Genomic DNA, 13,049 nt, shown 5'->3' on the forward strand with positions numbered 1-13,049 from the left:
TGTCTTTGCTGCCATCTATTCCTTTAGATGAGATTTTTCAGACTCAGATACTGGGCACCAAGAGGCCAATGAGAGTAGGAGGAAGTTGTTAAGCTTTTCAATATTTCATCAAACAAAATTCATACATTTCTCACACTGAAGCTCACATAAGTGAGTTTAGACATGGAGTCTGGCTCTGGTTCAGCTTTGATAGGTAGGGCTGTAACCTCAGACAGCAGGTCAAATGCAGCCTGAGACCCTGAGCCAGAACCACCCCATGAAGCTGCACCCAGGTTCCTGACCTACAGAGATTGTGTGAGAGAATGAATGTTTGTTGTTTTTAGCTGTCAAGCTTTAGAGTACTTTTTTAATGCTGCGATAGATAACCAATACAGATTCTGGAAGTGAGATGTGGCCATAACAAAAACATAAAATGTGAACAAAGGACTTGAATACATACTTCATAAAAGAAGATATGTGAATAATAGGCATATAAAAAGGAGTGCATTAGTCAGCAGGAAAATGTGTATTAAAAGCACAATGCGATGCCACTACACACCTACCAGAAAGGGTCCAAGTGTTGGTGAGGATGCAGAATACCTGGAACTCATATATTGCTGACGGGAGTATAAAATGGTGTAAACGAAAACAGTTAACCTAAGCCAGTTGACCCAGAAAGTACACTGCTAGGTTTATACCAAGAGAAATGATTGCATACAACCAAAATAAGAGGAACACATAAATGTTCCTAGCAGCTTCATTTATTATAGGCCTAAACTGCAAATAACTCAAATATTTAGCAGAAGAATGGATAAATAATTTGTGATATATCCAGGCAATGGAATAGTACTCAGCAATAATAATAACTGAAGTATACGTACAGCAACATGGATGAACCTCACAAGCACTATTTTGAGCAAAAGCATGCTATGTAGTTTCATTTATATGCCATTAAGGAACAGGTTAAAACAAATTTATGGTGATAAAAGAGAGAGTAGTGGTTGCCTGAGGATTGGTAAGTTGTATTGACTGGAAGGTAGCAGGAGTGAACTCTCTGGGGTGATGGAAATGTTCGACATTTGATCTGGATAGTGATCACATGGTTTTATGTATCTAAAAATTTCACAAAATAGTCACCCATTTTGTTCATTTTACTACTATATAAATTACATGTCAAGAAGATAATGTCGAAAAGATCCAAAGGCCTTTCTGACCCTAGAGAACATGTCTTTGGCCCCTTCTCTGACTTCTCCTCCAAACACTCTTCCCCTTATTCACTCCCCAAACACCCTGGCCGCCTTCCTGCTCCTCCAACACACCAAGCATACTGCCACCTCAGGGCCTTTGCACTGGCTCCTCCCTTGTCAGCACTCCCTGTCCTCAAATATCCCTGCAGATATCGTCCTTCGCTTTATTCAGGTCTACCTATCATTGTCACAGTTCTCTAGAAACAGAGCCCTGGGCAAAGGTTAAGTCTCAGAGGGTTACTTGGGAGGTACAATCCCACACAGCTGGCCACTCGATATGTTAGTTTCTAGAGCAGCTGTAATAATGCACCACACACTGTCATCACTCAGAACAACAGAAATGTATTGTGTCACAGTTCTGGATGCTAGAAGTCTGAAATTAAGGTATGGCGAGGCCATGCTCCCTCTCAAACCTGTAGGGGAGGCTCCTTCCCTGCCTCTTCTAGCCTTGGTGTTTGCAGCTCTCTGGTGTTGCCTAGCATTTAGATGCATTGCTCCAATCTCTGCCTCCATTGTCACCTCACCATCTTCCCCTGATGTGTCTCTGTCTTTCTCCTTCTAAGGACAAGAGATTGGATTAGGCCCCCACCCCGTTAATGACTTCATCTTAACTTGATTCCATCAGCAAAGACCCTATTTCCAAATACTATAAAGCCACATTCACAGTTACTGGGGGTTAGGACTTCGACATATCTTTTTGGGGAACATAGTTCAACCCATAACAGTTGGCGCACAGGCTTGGCCACACAGCAGGCTGTGTGGAGAAACTGTGCACCAGACGGAGGGGGAAAGGGAGAGGCAGTTCAGTATCCTCCAATCTCCTGTTTCCTGTCTCCCACTGGTACAAAGTCCATTCAGGGGGAATGAAATCCTCTTCCTTTCCGAGTTGCATCGTTCAGCCCCATTGGCAGTTGCTCAGGAAACAAGGTCCTGCAGTTTGGCATTTCAGCTGAGTTTGGATGTGGGGAGAGAAGCCAGATATTCTAGGCCTGTGGCTGGTGAGCAAGTAAGTGGCTGAGGAAGGGACAGGTGGTGCTGAGACAGGCCCCAGGCTCTGCCCAAATGTCATCTGACCAGAGGGGCCTTCTCTGACTACTTCATACCAGATAGATGCTCCTTTCCTGTCTCTGCATTTCCTTGTTTTGCTTCATCATTCTTCACATCAATTATCGCCATTTGACAGATTATATATTTATGTGTTTATTTGCTATGTGTCATTTTACTCACCACCACAGTGTTCCCTGCAAGTAGGAAATTTATCTGCTCGTCCTTTGCCCTTTCTTCATTGCCTATCACAGTGCCTGGCACATTGTAGGTGCTCAGTAAATATTTATTGAGTTTCAATGACTCAAGGAATCAATGGATATAAAGAAATGAAAAAGACTTGGTCTTTGCAGTCTGTTAGCTGAGTAGGTGGCAGTGGGATTCTCTTAGGTCCAGACAGGCTTGTCCTAAGCAGGTCAAGCCCCAGGTGCAGCTGCAAGCAGAGCTCCATTTCCAGGGTTTGAATTCTGCAGCTCCCTGAGGAGGCCAGGGGCTGCCAGGATCACAGCTGCAAAGCCTCTGGGTCATCAGGCAGAGGAAAGAGCAGACAGAGGGAACTCTTCTCATCTGGACTTGCAGGGTCGACCTTGCCCACAGGGGAGGGTATTACTTCCTGCAGAGTCACGGTGGGGAGAAAGAATCCTGTCTTCCCAGGTTGACCTCTTCTAAGCTTCCTATTTTCTATCTCTGGAACCAAACTAGTACTTTTAGTCCCAAAATGCCAATAAATATATCTCCTTTACTAGTTGTGGCACTATCATATTTTTAAGGTGAAAATTAGTGTCACCTAAGCAGAAGAGCTCAGCTCCTTATTACCTATTGCCCAGTCAAGATTTAATGTGTCTCACTTTAAATGACGATTCTCCATTTTACTTCCTTCAAGCCACACGTGCTCTTGGTTCAATATAATCAATATGATTTTTAGTCACATTCTCTCTTTCCTATGCTATTTTCTCTGTGGAATCCACTATATAAAGTCATCCATTTTTTGAAATATGTAGGAGACCATATTGGATTACTGATGAAAAGGAAATTGTAACAAACACTGGGTGACCATAATTCATTCAAAATTGGTTTGTGGTAATTTTCTCTGTTAGTGTGAAAAATGAGTATAACACAGGTAGAAATTTTCTGAGTTGAATAATGTACTCTGTGTCTTTCGTACAATAATAAAAAGCAATGGCAGCTTGTTATTTCACCAAAATAAATATACTCCACCACTAGAAAATAGGCCTAAGACTAAAGCTGTGACACGGTGACATTTTCCTCACTGCAAATTATGTACCAAAGTTCATTACTGCAACTTTACCAACTGAGCTTGAGAAAGTGGCATATGTAACCCTCTCCCTTTGTTTTGGTGAGAAAGTGCAGGCTTTGTTTTGGTGAGGAAGGCTTTGGCATAGGTGGAGTGCTGAACCCAGTTTGGACCTGAGTGATTTGTGGATTGCTGACTTTCACCATTCTGGGTTTGTGAGGAATTGTCCCTTCTGGGAAGGGGGCGAGGCGGAGTGTTCAAGCTCTTCCCTAGCCTATTGCCTCCCAGGAGGCAGGGAGTTCGTATGTTACAGGAACTAACATTAATAACTACCATTTTCTTTATAGAGGTCAGTATGCTTCTCAACCAGATGCAATTACTTCCAGGACAAAAGATTTTTCTTTTCTCTTAAGACTTGCTTCCATTAATAACTAAGTCACAAATTTTAACTCTGAATTTTTTTAAATTAATAGAGTTCATTTTAACTTTGCCTCCTGACTAGATAATTTACCTTTCTATAAAACTAGGAACTATAACTGCCCTTACCTATGAAGTTACCTGAAGTGCACGGGGAGTACAAAACAGAACTTTACCTTAGTCTTTTACAAAGCTGGAGATTGGAAGATAGTCACTAGACAAGTTCAAACCATTTTTTTTCTTGCGCTTGTATTTAGTTGTTTACCTTAATTCTAGTGCCCCGAAGTTGGATATATCTAAAGTACAGTTAAAACTAAATAGCTAATTCCTTTCTAATTTAATTTACTTTTACATGTCATAATGATAGAAATACAAAACCAAACCAAAACAAAAACTCTGCTTCTAAAAGTCACAAAGAAATGTAATAATACTGTCGATCTAAAAGAAAGGAACTGAGGCAGAGTTAATTTAAGTAGGAGTTTATTTGGGCCGGGAGTTTGAAGATTGCAGCCCAGGAGCATAGATGCACGCTGCCCTGAATAGACACTCTGATTAGTAGCAGTTACAGGCAGACTTTTATTTATCTTTTTTTGTTTCTTTTCCTTTTTTCCTGTCACCCAGGCTGCAGTGCAGTGGTGCAATCTCAGCTTACTGCAGCCTCAACCTCCCAGGTTCAAGTGATCTTCCCACCTTAGCACCTGCACGTAGCTGGGACTATAGGTGACTGCCACCATGCCTGGCTGATTTTTGTATTTTTTGCAGACACGGGGTTTCGCCATGTTGCCCAGGCTGGTCTTGAACTCCTGGCCTCAAGCGACCCACCTGCCTTGGCCTCCCAAAGTGCTGGGATTACAGAAGTGAGCCACTGCGAAGGGCCTACAGGCAGACTTTCAAAGGTAAGAAAAGAAAACAGTAAGTGGGCTGATACAAAGTTGTTTGTCAGGAATTCTCATTGGTTTACAGACTTAACACTGATTAGTGATTGGCTATACATTGTTAAGCTACAGGGTGTGGGTTATAGTGTCTGCTGTAGCATTATTAGGTTAATTTATAGCTACTGTGGCAATAGCTAAGCAGTTTCAGGAGATAAATACATAGCTCAGAGTGGGGATTAGGGCACAACTGTGATCTCATTTTAATGCCTCTCTGGGCCTAACAATTCGTAAGGGCTCACGATCCTCAGATGAAAGTTCTTTTCTTTCCTCAGTACTTAATTTAGTACTGAAAATATTGAAGTCCTAAATGTAGGTCATTTGTGACTTTTGCTTTAGCAGTAAAGTCTAAAAAAAATGTGTTATCATAAATAAAATTTTAGCCACTTTCCTGTCTCCCCTTATCATCGCTTTAAGATCTTAATCCAAATATAGTCCCCTAAATGGACAAATCACAGTTTTAAAACAAACCACAACCTTTTTATTATAACCCACAAATTGGGACTCTCCTGATCAGATATTTTTAATTACGCATTTCTTTTTTAGAAAGCTCAAGAGACTGTAAGAGCTGTACTTCCCTAATGAGTATGGTATTCCTCACAACTCCCAGGCGAATCACTTTGCGTAGAAAAGGCAATTGTCTTGGTTGAGTAGGAATTAATGTTGAAGGTGTGGAAGGAAGTTGACTTGATTCAGTTTTCACTAGCCTTGCAAGTTTCACGTCAGGCACCAAAATAGAATAGATATGAAATTCCAAAGTGAGATGCCAAGATGCAAACTTTCAATCAAAATACTAAAGACCAGTTTCATGGGTCCAAAACTTCTCACCTGAAGGGGGAAATAACAGTGCCTACGAAGGAGAAATTAAAGGAAGATTTTGTGAAGAGTTGTAATGGTTAATTTTATGTGTCACCTTGAGTGGACCAAGGGGTCCCCAGATTAAACATTGTTTCTTTGTGTGTTTGTGAGGGTTTTTCTGGATGAGATCAGCATTTCAATCAGTGGACTCAGTAGATTGCCCTCCTCAAGGAGGCAGCATCCCATTAGTTGGGGCCTGAAAAGAACAAAAAGAAAAATTTGCCCCTTTTTTCCTGCCTTACTCCTAGCATGGGGACATCTCATCTTCTGCTCTTGGATTGGAATTTTTAGCAGCTTCCTTAGTTTTCAGGCTTTTGGATTCAGACTGAATTACACCGCTTTCTTGGGTTTCCATCTTGCAGATGGCATATGGTAAGACTTCTCAGCTTCCATAATTGTGGGAGCCAATTCCTCATAATAAATCTCCTTTTATAGATACAGATATAGACATAGTTATAGATATATAATCCATTGGTTCTATTTCTCTGGAGAACCATGACTAAAACAGGAGTATTTTCTTGTTTTAGTCATGGAAAGTCTTGAAAAATAATATTTCTCATACTATTTTTTCCTCTCCATGTGGGCCACTCAGAGAACCTGTAAGTTGGGAGCACAGGGGATTGTTGTCTGACTCCAGCCCTGGAAACCTACAGATCAAGAGAGAGGGACTGGTGAGCCTCTTTGGCGAGTGAAGAGGCTGTACTGTTGGTAGGATTGGTCTGCACTCTGAGTTTATTAGAGCAAAATAGGTGTTGAGTGTCCCTCTGGACCAAATGTGGGACACACAGAAGAGAACAATCCTGGAGCCCCTTTAAATCCTGCTCAAGAAGACAGCTGGGGTGTGGGTGGAAGATAAATTGGGAGTCCTACAGAGGGAGGAAATTTGGAGGGGACTCAGGAAATCCAGTGACACTTGCTTATGTTGGGGGCCCAGCAGCAGGGGCACCTAAGAAAAAATGAAGGCACCCACAAGAGAAAGAGCAGGTTTGACATTAGCCAGGTTTGGAAAAGACAATACCATGTTACAACTGTCCCAGTAAAGTAAGAACTTTATTGCCCCTTCTTTTCTCTCTTCCCTTCCCTACTCTGATTCTGGAAGGGTCAAAACCAGCAGCTTTCATGGTGGTCTGGGATGAGGAAGGAAAGGAGAAGCTGACCACGTCTTCTCTCCTAAAGTCTGAGACCTGCCTATGACCAGCTGTAGGTGGGGGAGGAGGGCAGAATTCTTTTCTTTGAAATGAAGATTGAAATATGTAGTGATATATTGGTTTGGGCATTCTAATAGAAAGAATCTGGTACTTTCTATTACCTATAAGTGACCAAACAAGCTATATCCAGTGGCAGGGGTAGAATTGCCTTCACTGAGCAAGTTTAAAAGGACAGTGAGAGAAAACATTAAAATTGCTTTTATGATTTCACCGAAGGAATACTGCATCTTCATTGAATTGGTTATATCACCAGCAGGAGTGATAGATGTGTTTTTATAACCTACCTTCCAATGAGGTACCTAAAACATGGTGAATCAGATTTTCCCCCATATACGGATATGAGTGAATGCCCAATCTATGATAGAATTTCCTGGAGAATTTCTATGGGTTTCTCAGGAGACCCATCCCTTGTATCCTTTATAGCCAAAACTTGTAATTTATAGATGTCAAAGCCTTTTAGTATAAGTGATCTCAACGGCTTATCACCACCAGGTCCCTGTGAAATACAGAGAGCACCTAGTATTATCTGCACTATATGGAGAATAATAGCTAAGAGTTATTGAACACTCACTATGTGCTTGGCACTTATGCCAAATATCTTACAAATACCAAATTCATGTATATTACTATTAATTTCTCCACTCTACAGATGATGAAACGGAGTCTTAGGCTAAGTAGTTAATTTAAGGCCATTTAGTAGAAGATATGGCTGCAATTTGAACTTGGCTGCCTGCCTTCAAATTCCTAACTTTGAACCTCTGCTCAGATGAACAAAATGGAAATCAGACATGTAGCAACTCATTCGAGGATCTACACAGCATTAACAGATATTGGTCTTGTCTCATCCTTGTCTCATGGAGATCTTCAGTAGAGATCTTAGTTCTCTAGTAGAGAAAGAATTCACTAAACTATAGGAAGGAGATTAAGCAGATAATACCTTTTCCCAGTGAAAAAACAAGTCTCAAAAGATAGTATAAGTAAATTATAACTGTACACTAGAATATTTGGTGGCCAGGAAAAAATGTTTAAGGATTTTTTAAGGAAAGTAAAGCATTTTTCCATTCCAATAGAAAAAGTAGCCTATAAACTATTAATGCTTTCAAGTCTGTTGAATACATGTATCTATACACATACATGTATGCACATATATATATATACATAGCTAGTTATATGTATGTGTTTGTGGGTACATGTATGAGCATATCACTTCTAATTTTTAATTTTTTTTAAATTTTTGTAGAGATGGGGGGTCTCACTATGTTGCCCTGGCTGGTCTTGAACTCCTGGCCTCAAGCAATCCTCCTGCCTTGGCCTCCCAAATTGTTGGGACTACAGATGTAAGCCACTGTGCTTGGCCTTGATTGTATCTTTTTATAATAGAAAAGTTTAGAATTAAATGCACTAAAATATTAACAGTATTACCTCTAGGTGATGGAATTATGGGTAATTTTTACTTTTTCTCCTATACTTTTCTCTATTTCCCCCCAAAAGATCAATCATATTATTTTTCGTCTCCATATAGGTTTATTAATATTTTATTTACTTAACATTTTTATTGAGATAATTTGCATACTGTAAAATTCACTCATTTTAACTATACCATTTGATGATTGTTATTAAATTTATAGAGTTGTGTATCCATCACCACAGTCCAATTTTAGATCATTTCTAGAAGATTTCTCAGGCCCATCTGCAGTCATCCCTTATTCCCACCTCCAAGCCTTAGGCAATCCCTAATCTATTTTCCATCTCTATAGATTCGCTTTTTCTGGAAGTTTCACATAAATAGGATCATACAACATATGCTCTTTTGGGACTGACATACATTATGTTCTTTTAAAGAGAGGGAAATGAATAAATATTCTTTGGTTCTTTGCCTTTCCCATCCAATCCAAGCAAAAGCCCGTTTTCTTCCTCTTAATACTACAATAACTAATTGTCAACAGAGTTTCCTTTACTCCTGTAGTTCTTGACCAGCAATCAAATCCCTCTCAGATCACAAGATAATCTGTAGGACAGTAAAGCTATTCCTGATGTTTAAAGGATCTCTAATTTTTAATTCCTCACACATTTCTCTATTTTTACATTAAAAAACTGATTTATAACTATTTTGTTCTTACCCTCTAAACAGTCATTGTAGACATGCCCTATACTCCCATTCTATTGGCAGAAACAGGGACACCATCACTGATGTGCAAGGGTTTGGAATCAGACAGACCCAAATTCCACTCTGGGGCCCCATCTCCTGTAGCTGGGTTATCCAGCCTTCCTGAGTTCAGTGTCTTAGTGAGTATCTTAGAGTTACTTGTACCTACCTCTGGATGAAGACATGAGCATGCGCTGGACAAGCTAGTGATTGTTGTTTCTCCTTCGAAAGGATGTTCTTTAGGTAAGTCTTCAACTTCTCTTTAGAGAAAAGGCAGGGCCCCCACACAGCAAAACAAAGGCCTTGCAGTTCATCAGAGCTACACTCCTTAAAATGCACTGTAGACTCCTCGAGGCTCTCACTCTCACTCCCAGCAGCTCATCAGTGTCTTCCTTCAAATCCAATTAACACTCTCCCTGAAAGTACTGATACATATCATTTTCAATATTTCATTAGATTTTCAAGGATATTTGTTGCTCTTTGTGGAGTAGTGTCCTTCTGGCTCTGCCTCATAGAGTGTTCTGAAGATTAAATGGGATCACGAATGTAAGGAGTACTGCACAGGGTCTAACACTCAGTGGATGTTCAATAAATGGCGACTATTATTAGTATCATAACCAAAGCTATGGCAACTCTGAGCCTCTGTGTGATGACAGGTGATGTGCAGCTCCTTTCTCCTCTAGCTCCTTACCTGGAAACCTTCTTTGCAGAAAGGCATTTTCAGAAAGCTTCTGGTGACTTTGAAACATTCTCAGGTGTTCTCTGATGTCTTTATAAATGAAACTTAATATATATAGGAGATACAGTTCCTCCTTCATACTTGTATAGTAAAAAAGCCACAACATAAATACCTTTGGTTAATCTTTATATAGTATATTATTTTAAATATTACCATAAACATGATAGAAATTAACAGAATGAAGGTTAACTGGGGGAAAAGCCCTGAGCAGGGAGGGAGGAGTTGCTGGGGGAACACTGTGGCAGGTCTGAAACCAGATCCTGGCTATCCAGCAGAGGGAAATGGCACATCTTTGGAGGCTTTTATATCATGGTAATAATTGTTTTATTAGGATCAAAGCATCCCAGAAAGCACTTGCTCTTTCTTTCTCTCCAGTCACCTTGACTCTCCCCTGAGCAGAGTTGGATAGGAAGTGGGGAGGTGGGGAGGTGGCGGGGGGTGGGGGGGGCAGGGAACAGTAGAAGAAAGCAATGCCATGTCCCTTTCCCCCATTGTCTGGCCCCAAATGTAGTGCCGTAAATATCAAAACAGTGCTTGGTAATAGTCCAAAACATTTAACTTGTCCCCAAATTCCTAAACAACCATTGGCATGTAATTTGGTTCTTGGCAGAGTGTAACTGGACAACTTGTAGACATGACATTTGTGTGAACATCTACAAGAGATAGGCCGTTATCACCACCCATTCAACACTCCAGCCAGAGGAAGAACAGCAAGTGGGGCCAGCCATACAAGTTCACCTCCGCGTCCGGGGTCTCGGCCCGTATCCTAAAACTTCAGTTCTGCTGTGGCCGGGCTACTCCCCATTCTCAACTGTGTTTTCTTCACCATGCAGGCGATAGAAGCCCAGGCAGGCCCAGGGTTCAAGGCCAGTGACTTCAGCCTGTCACCCGCTCAGTCCACATCGGGCCCACCGGCCTCCTCCCTCCCTGCCCCCAGCCCTGCCCGCACTGCCCCCCATTGCTCCCAGCCCTTCCTCACCCTGCAGGAGAAGCTGGCCTCTCATTCCTCACTGAGAGACTCGACGGGCGTCCCCACGCCAAGCCTTCCTTGCCCTCCCCTCCAGCCCTTTCTGAAGGGGAGACGGCAAAGGTGAGCAAGCAACCGCCGGCAAGTTTCGACAGCTGCTGAGGAAGACTCATGGGTTTCTAAGGAAACAGAGAGGCAGCAGCCATTTTAGTGGCATTTGCTGTATGAAAAATATATAGACACCAGCATCCCCCTCCCCACTCCTCCTCGGCGCCTGCCCTCCCGCCCCGCCTCAGAGGCCCTGGGTGAGGGTGGGACACCAGTCTCCGAGGGACGCAGCGGCCACCTGTCGCAGGTGGCCGGCCACCGGGGTCGCCACCCCCAGTGCCCCCCAGCAGCGGGACCGCGGGGTCCCCACCCCGGGGAGGAATCCCCACCCCCGGGCGCCGCAGTGCAGCGGCGGGCGGGCGGCTCGGCCCTCCCCGCGCCCGCGTCCCGCCCCCCGGGTCCCCTCCCTCTCCCCACCGCCCCAGGCCGCGGGAGCCCGCGGGGAGGGCGGGCCCGTCGCAGCCGCGCTGGTCGCCAGGCGGCCGGGAGGAGCGGGGTCCGCGCGGCGGGCGAGGCGGGGGCGGAGGCGCAGGCAGAGCGAGCGCGGGAGGTCGCCGCAGCCAGGGACACCGCGCGCCGCCGCTCAACATGGTCGCTGCGCACGCTGCCCATTCTTCCTCCTCCGCCGAGTGGATCGCCTGCCTGGATAAAAGGTAGCTTGCCCAGGGGCCGCAGCCGGGGGCCGAGCTCTGCGACGCTGCCCGGGCCCCGACATCGCCGCAGCCCCGCACCTGGGCGCAGCGCGGCCGGGTCGCGGGTGGCCGGGGTCCCCGAGCGGGGGAAGGGGTTGAGGTCCTCGTCCGGGAGACAGGAGGACAAGGATCCCCGTCTGTCGTGGGGTGCCAGCGGCATGAGATTATTACACGTGGTGGAGAAAATGCAGCGCAGTAAGGGGAGAGAGCACCCACCTCTCCAACCCCCCGCCCCGCCGCGACTCCAGGCTTCGCTCCTGGGTGGGGGTTTATTTTCTCTTGGCATCACGGGACAGAAGAATCGATGCATACCCTTTCCGTCTATTCAGACCTTGAGGGGTATTAAGTTTTAAGGAGGGGTGGGGGCACCGGCAGGTGCAGAGTAACATTCTTTTTTTGTTCTCGAAAGCAAAGTGTGAGGGACCCAGTGGAGCTGTCGAGTCCCTTGCTGAAATTCACAGCTCTCTGCCCCCGCAGTCGCTCGCTCAAGGTCTGTGTTAGAGAAGGTCATTTGGGAGGCTGCTTTCGTCTTAATACCTGCTTCTCGGGAAAAGACCTTTACGCTAAAAAAAAAATTAAAACCATAAAGCATGTAACTCCCGACGACAGCTCTAAGGAGGATGTGTGTGTTAACAGTGGATTGCAGTTGTTTCCAGGCTCTGACAGCATAATTTTCTGTTTGTCCAGATTGCAGGTTTAGCAGTAAACATTACACAGTATGTTAGCAATTATAGCTTATTACCCTGATTAAAAGGTGATGCATCTGAACTTTTAAGAACTGATTAAGAAATCTTGCAGAGTGAACTGCCTCTGAATTTCGGAGTTTGATGCAGAAGGGCAATGATTCACGTCTTGCAGCTATCTGCATGACATCTCTATTTGCATTTGTGTGAAATATTTTGTGCTCTGCCATATTGAAAAATTTTCAATTAACAGATTCGTAACCAGATCAAACTTGAAAATCTTAAGTGTGACATGCTTTGCATACTCTATTATAGGCCTTTGTTGAAAAATATTAAGTAATTTGAGAAAAGCTAAATGTAGCTCATTTGAAAAGCTTAATATATCTGAGAAATAATCTTGACTTTCAATTACCACTCAGTAGCAAGATTTTTTGGCAGGCAGTGCCCTATTTATGTCTAAAATGATATGTACTAATATTAGAAGAGTTGCATGCAATAAATAGTAAGAGAATTAAAGTAATGGTTAAATCACACAGGATTATGTAGAAGAACTAAGAGCATTTAAAGTATAGAGGTTGTTAATGTGATAAGTATCTAAATTTAATAGTTCAGGAAAAAGGAATTATATGGGATTCAAGGTCTTGCACTTAACCTATAAATAGTAGTGCTTCCTTATGAGCAAAATTTTTAGATAATAAATAACATATTTCTGTGTGTAGAAATGCATGGCATGGCATTTTTTGAACAGTCGGTAATTCACTGGAAACCAGTTAG

The 13,049-nt window shown here is 43.3% G+C and overlaps 1 protein-coding gene and 1 long non-coding RNA gene across 14 annotated transcripts in view; one reads left to right on the top strand and one right to left on the bottom strand.

Annotated features, from left to right (window-relative positions):
- LOC134737344 (uncharacterized) overlaps positions 1-9,906 on the bottom strand; it is a 31,890-nt gene extending 21,984 nt beyond the window's left edge. Inside the window, exons 1-2 of the long non-coding RNA XR_010122172.1 lie at positions 9,778-9,906; positions 9,256-9,511 (exon numbers count right to left, since the gene is read on the bottom strand). This is a non-coding gene — a long non-coding RNA (uncharacterized lncRNA). The remainder of the gene's footprint in view (positions 1-9,255; positions 9,512-9,777) is intronic.
- Positions 9,907-11,335: 1,429 nt separating this feature from the next.
- The window catches only part of RAPGEF4 (Rap guanine nucleotide exchange factor 4), a 331,009-nt gene continuing 329,295 nt past the window's right edge, over positions 11,336-13,049 (top strand). For all 13 annotated transcript variants that reach the window (XM_055289744.2, XM_055289750.2, XM_055289749.2 and 10 more), the window contains exon 1: positions 11,336-11,553. In XM_055289744.2, coding sequence (XP_055145719.1) covers positions 11,489-11,553 — 65 coding nt within the window. In that variant the 5' untranslated portion in view covers positions 11,336-11,488. The remainder of the gene's footprint in view (positions 11,554-13,049) is intronic.

This window comes from Symphalangus syndactylus, chromosome 8 (assembly GCF_028878055.3).
Source record: "Symphalangus syndactylus isolate Jambi chromosome 8, NHGRI_mSymSyn1-v2.1_pri, whole genome shotgun sequence".
In the NCBI taxonomy this organism is placed as follows: Eukaryota; Metazoa; Chordata; class Mammalia; order Primates; family Hylobatidae; genus Symphalangus; species Symphalangus syndactylus.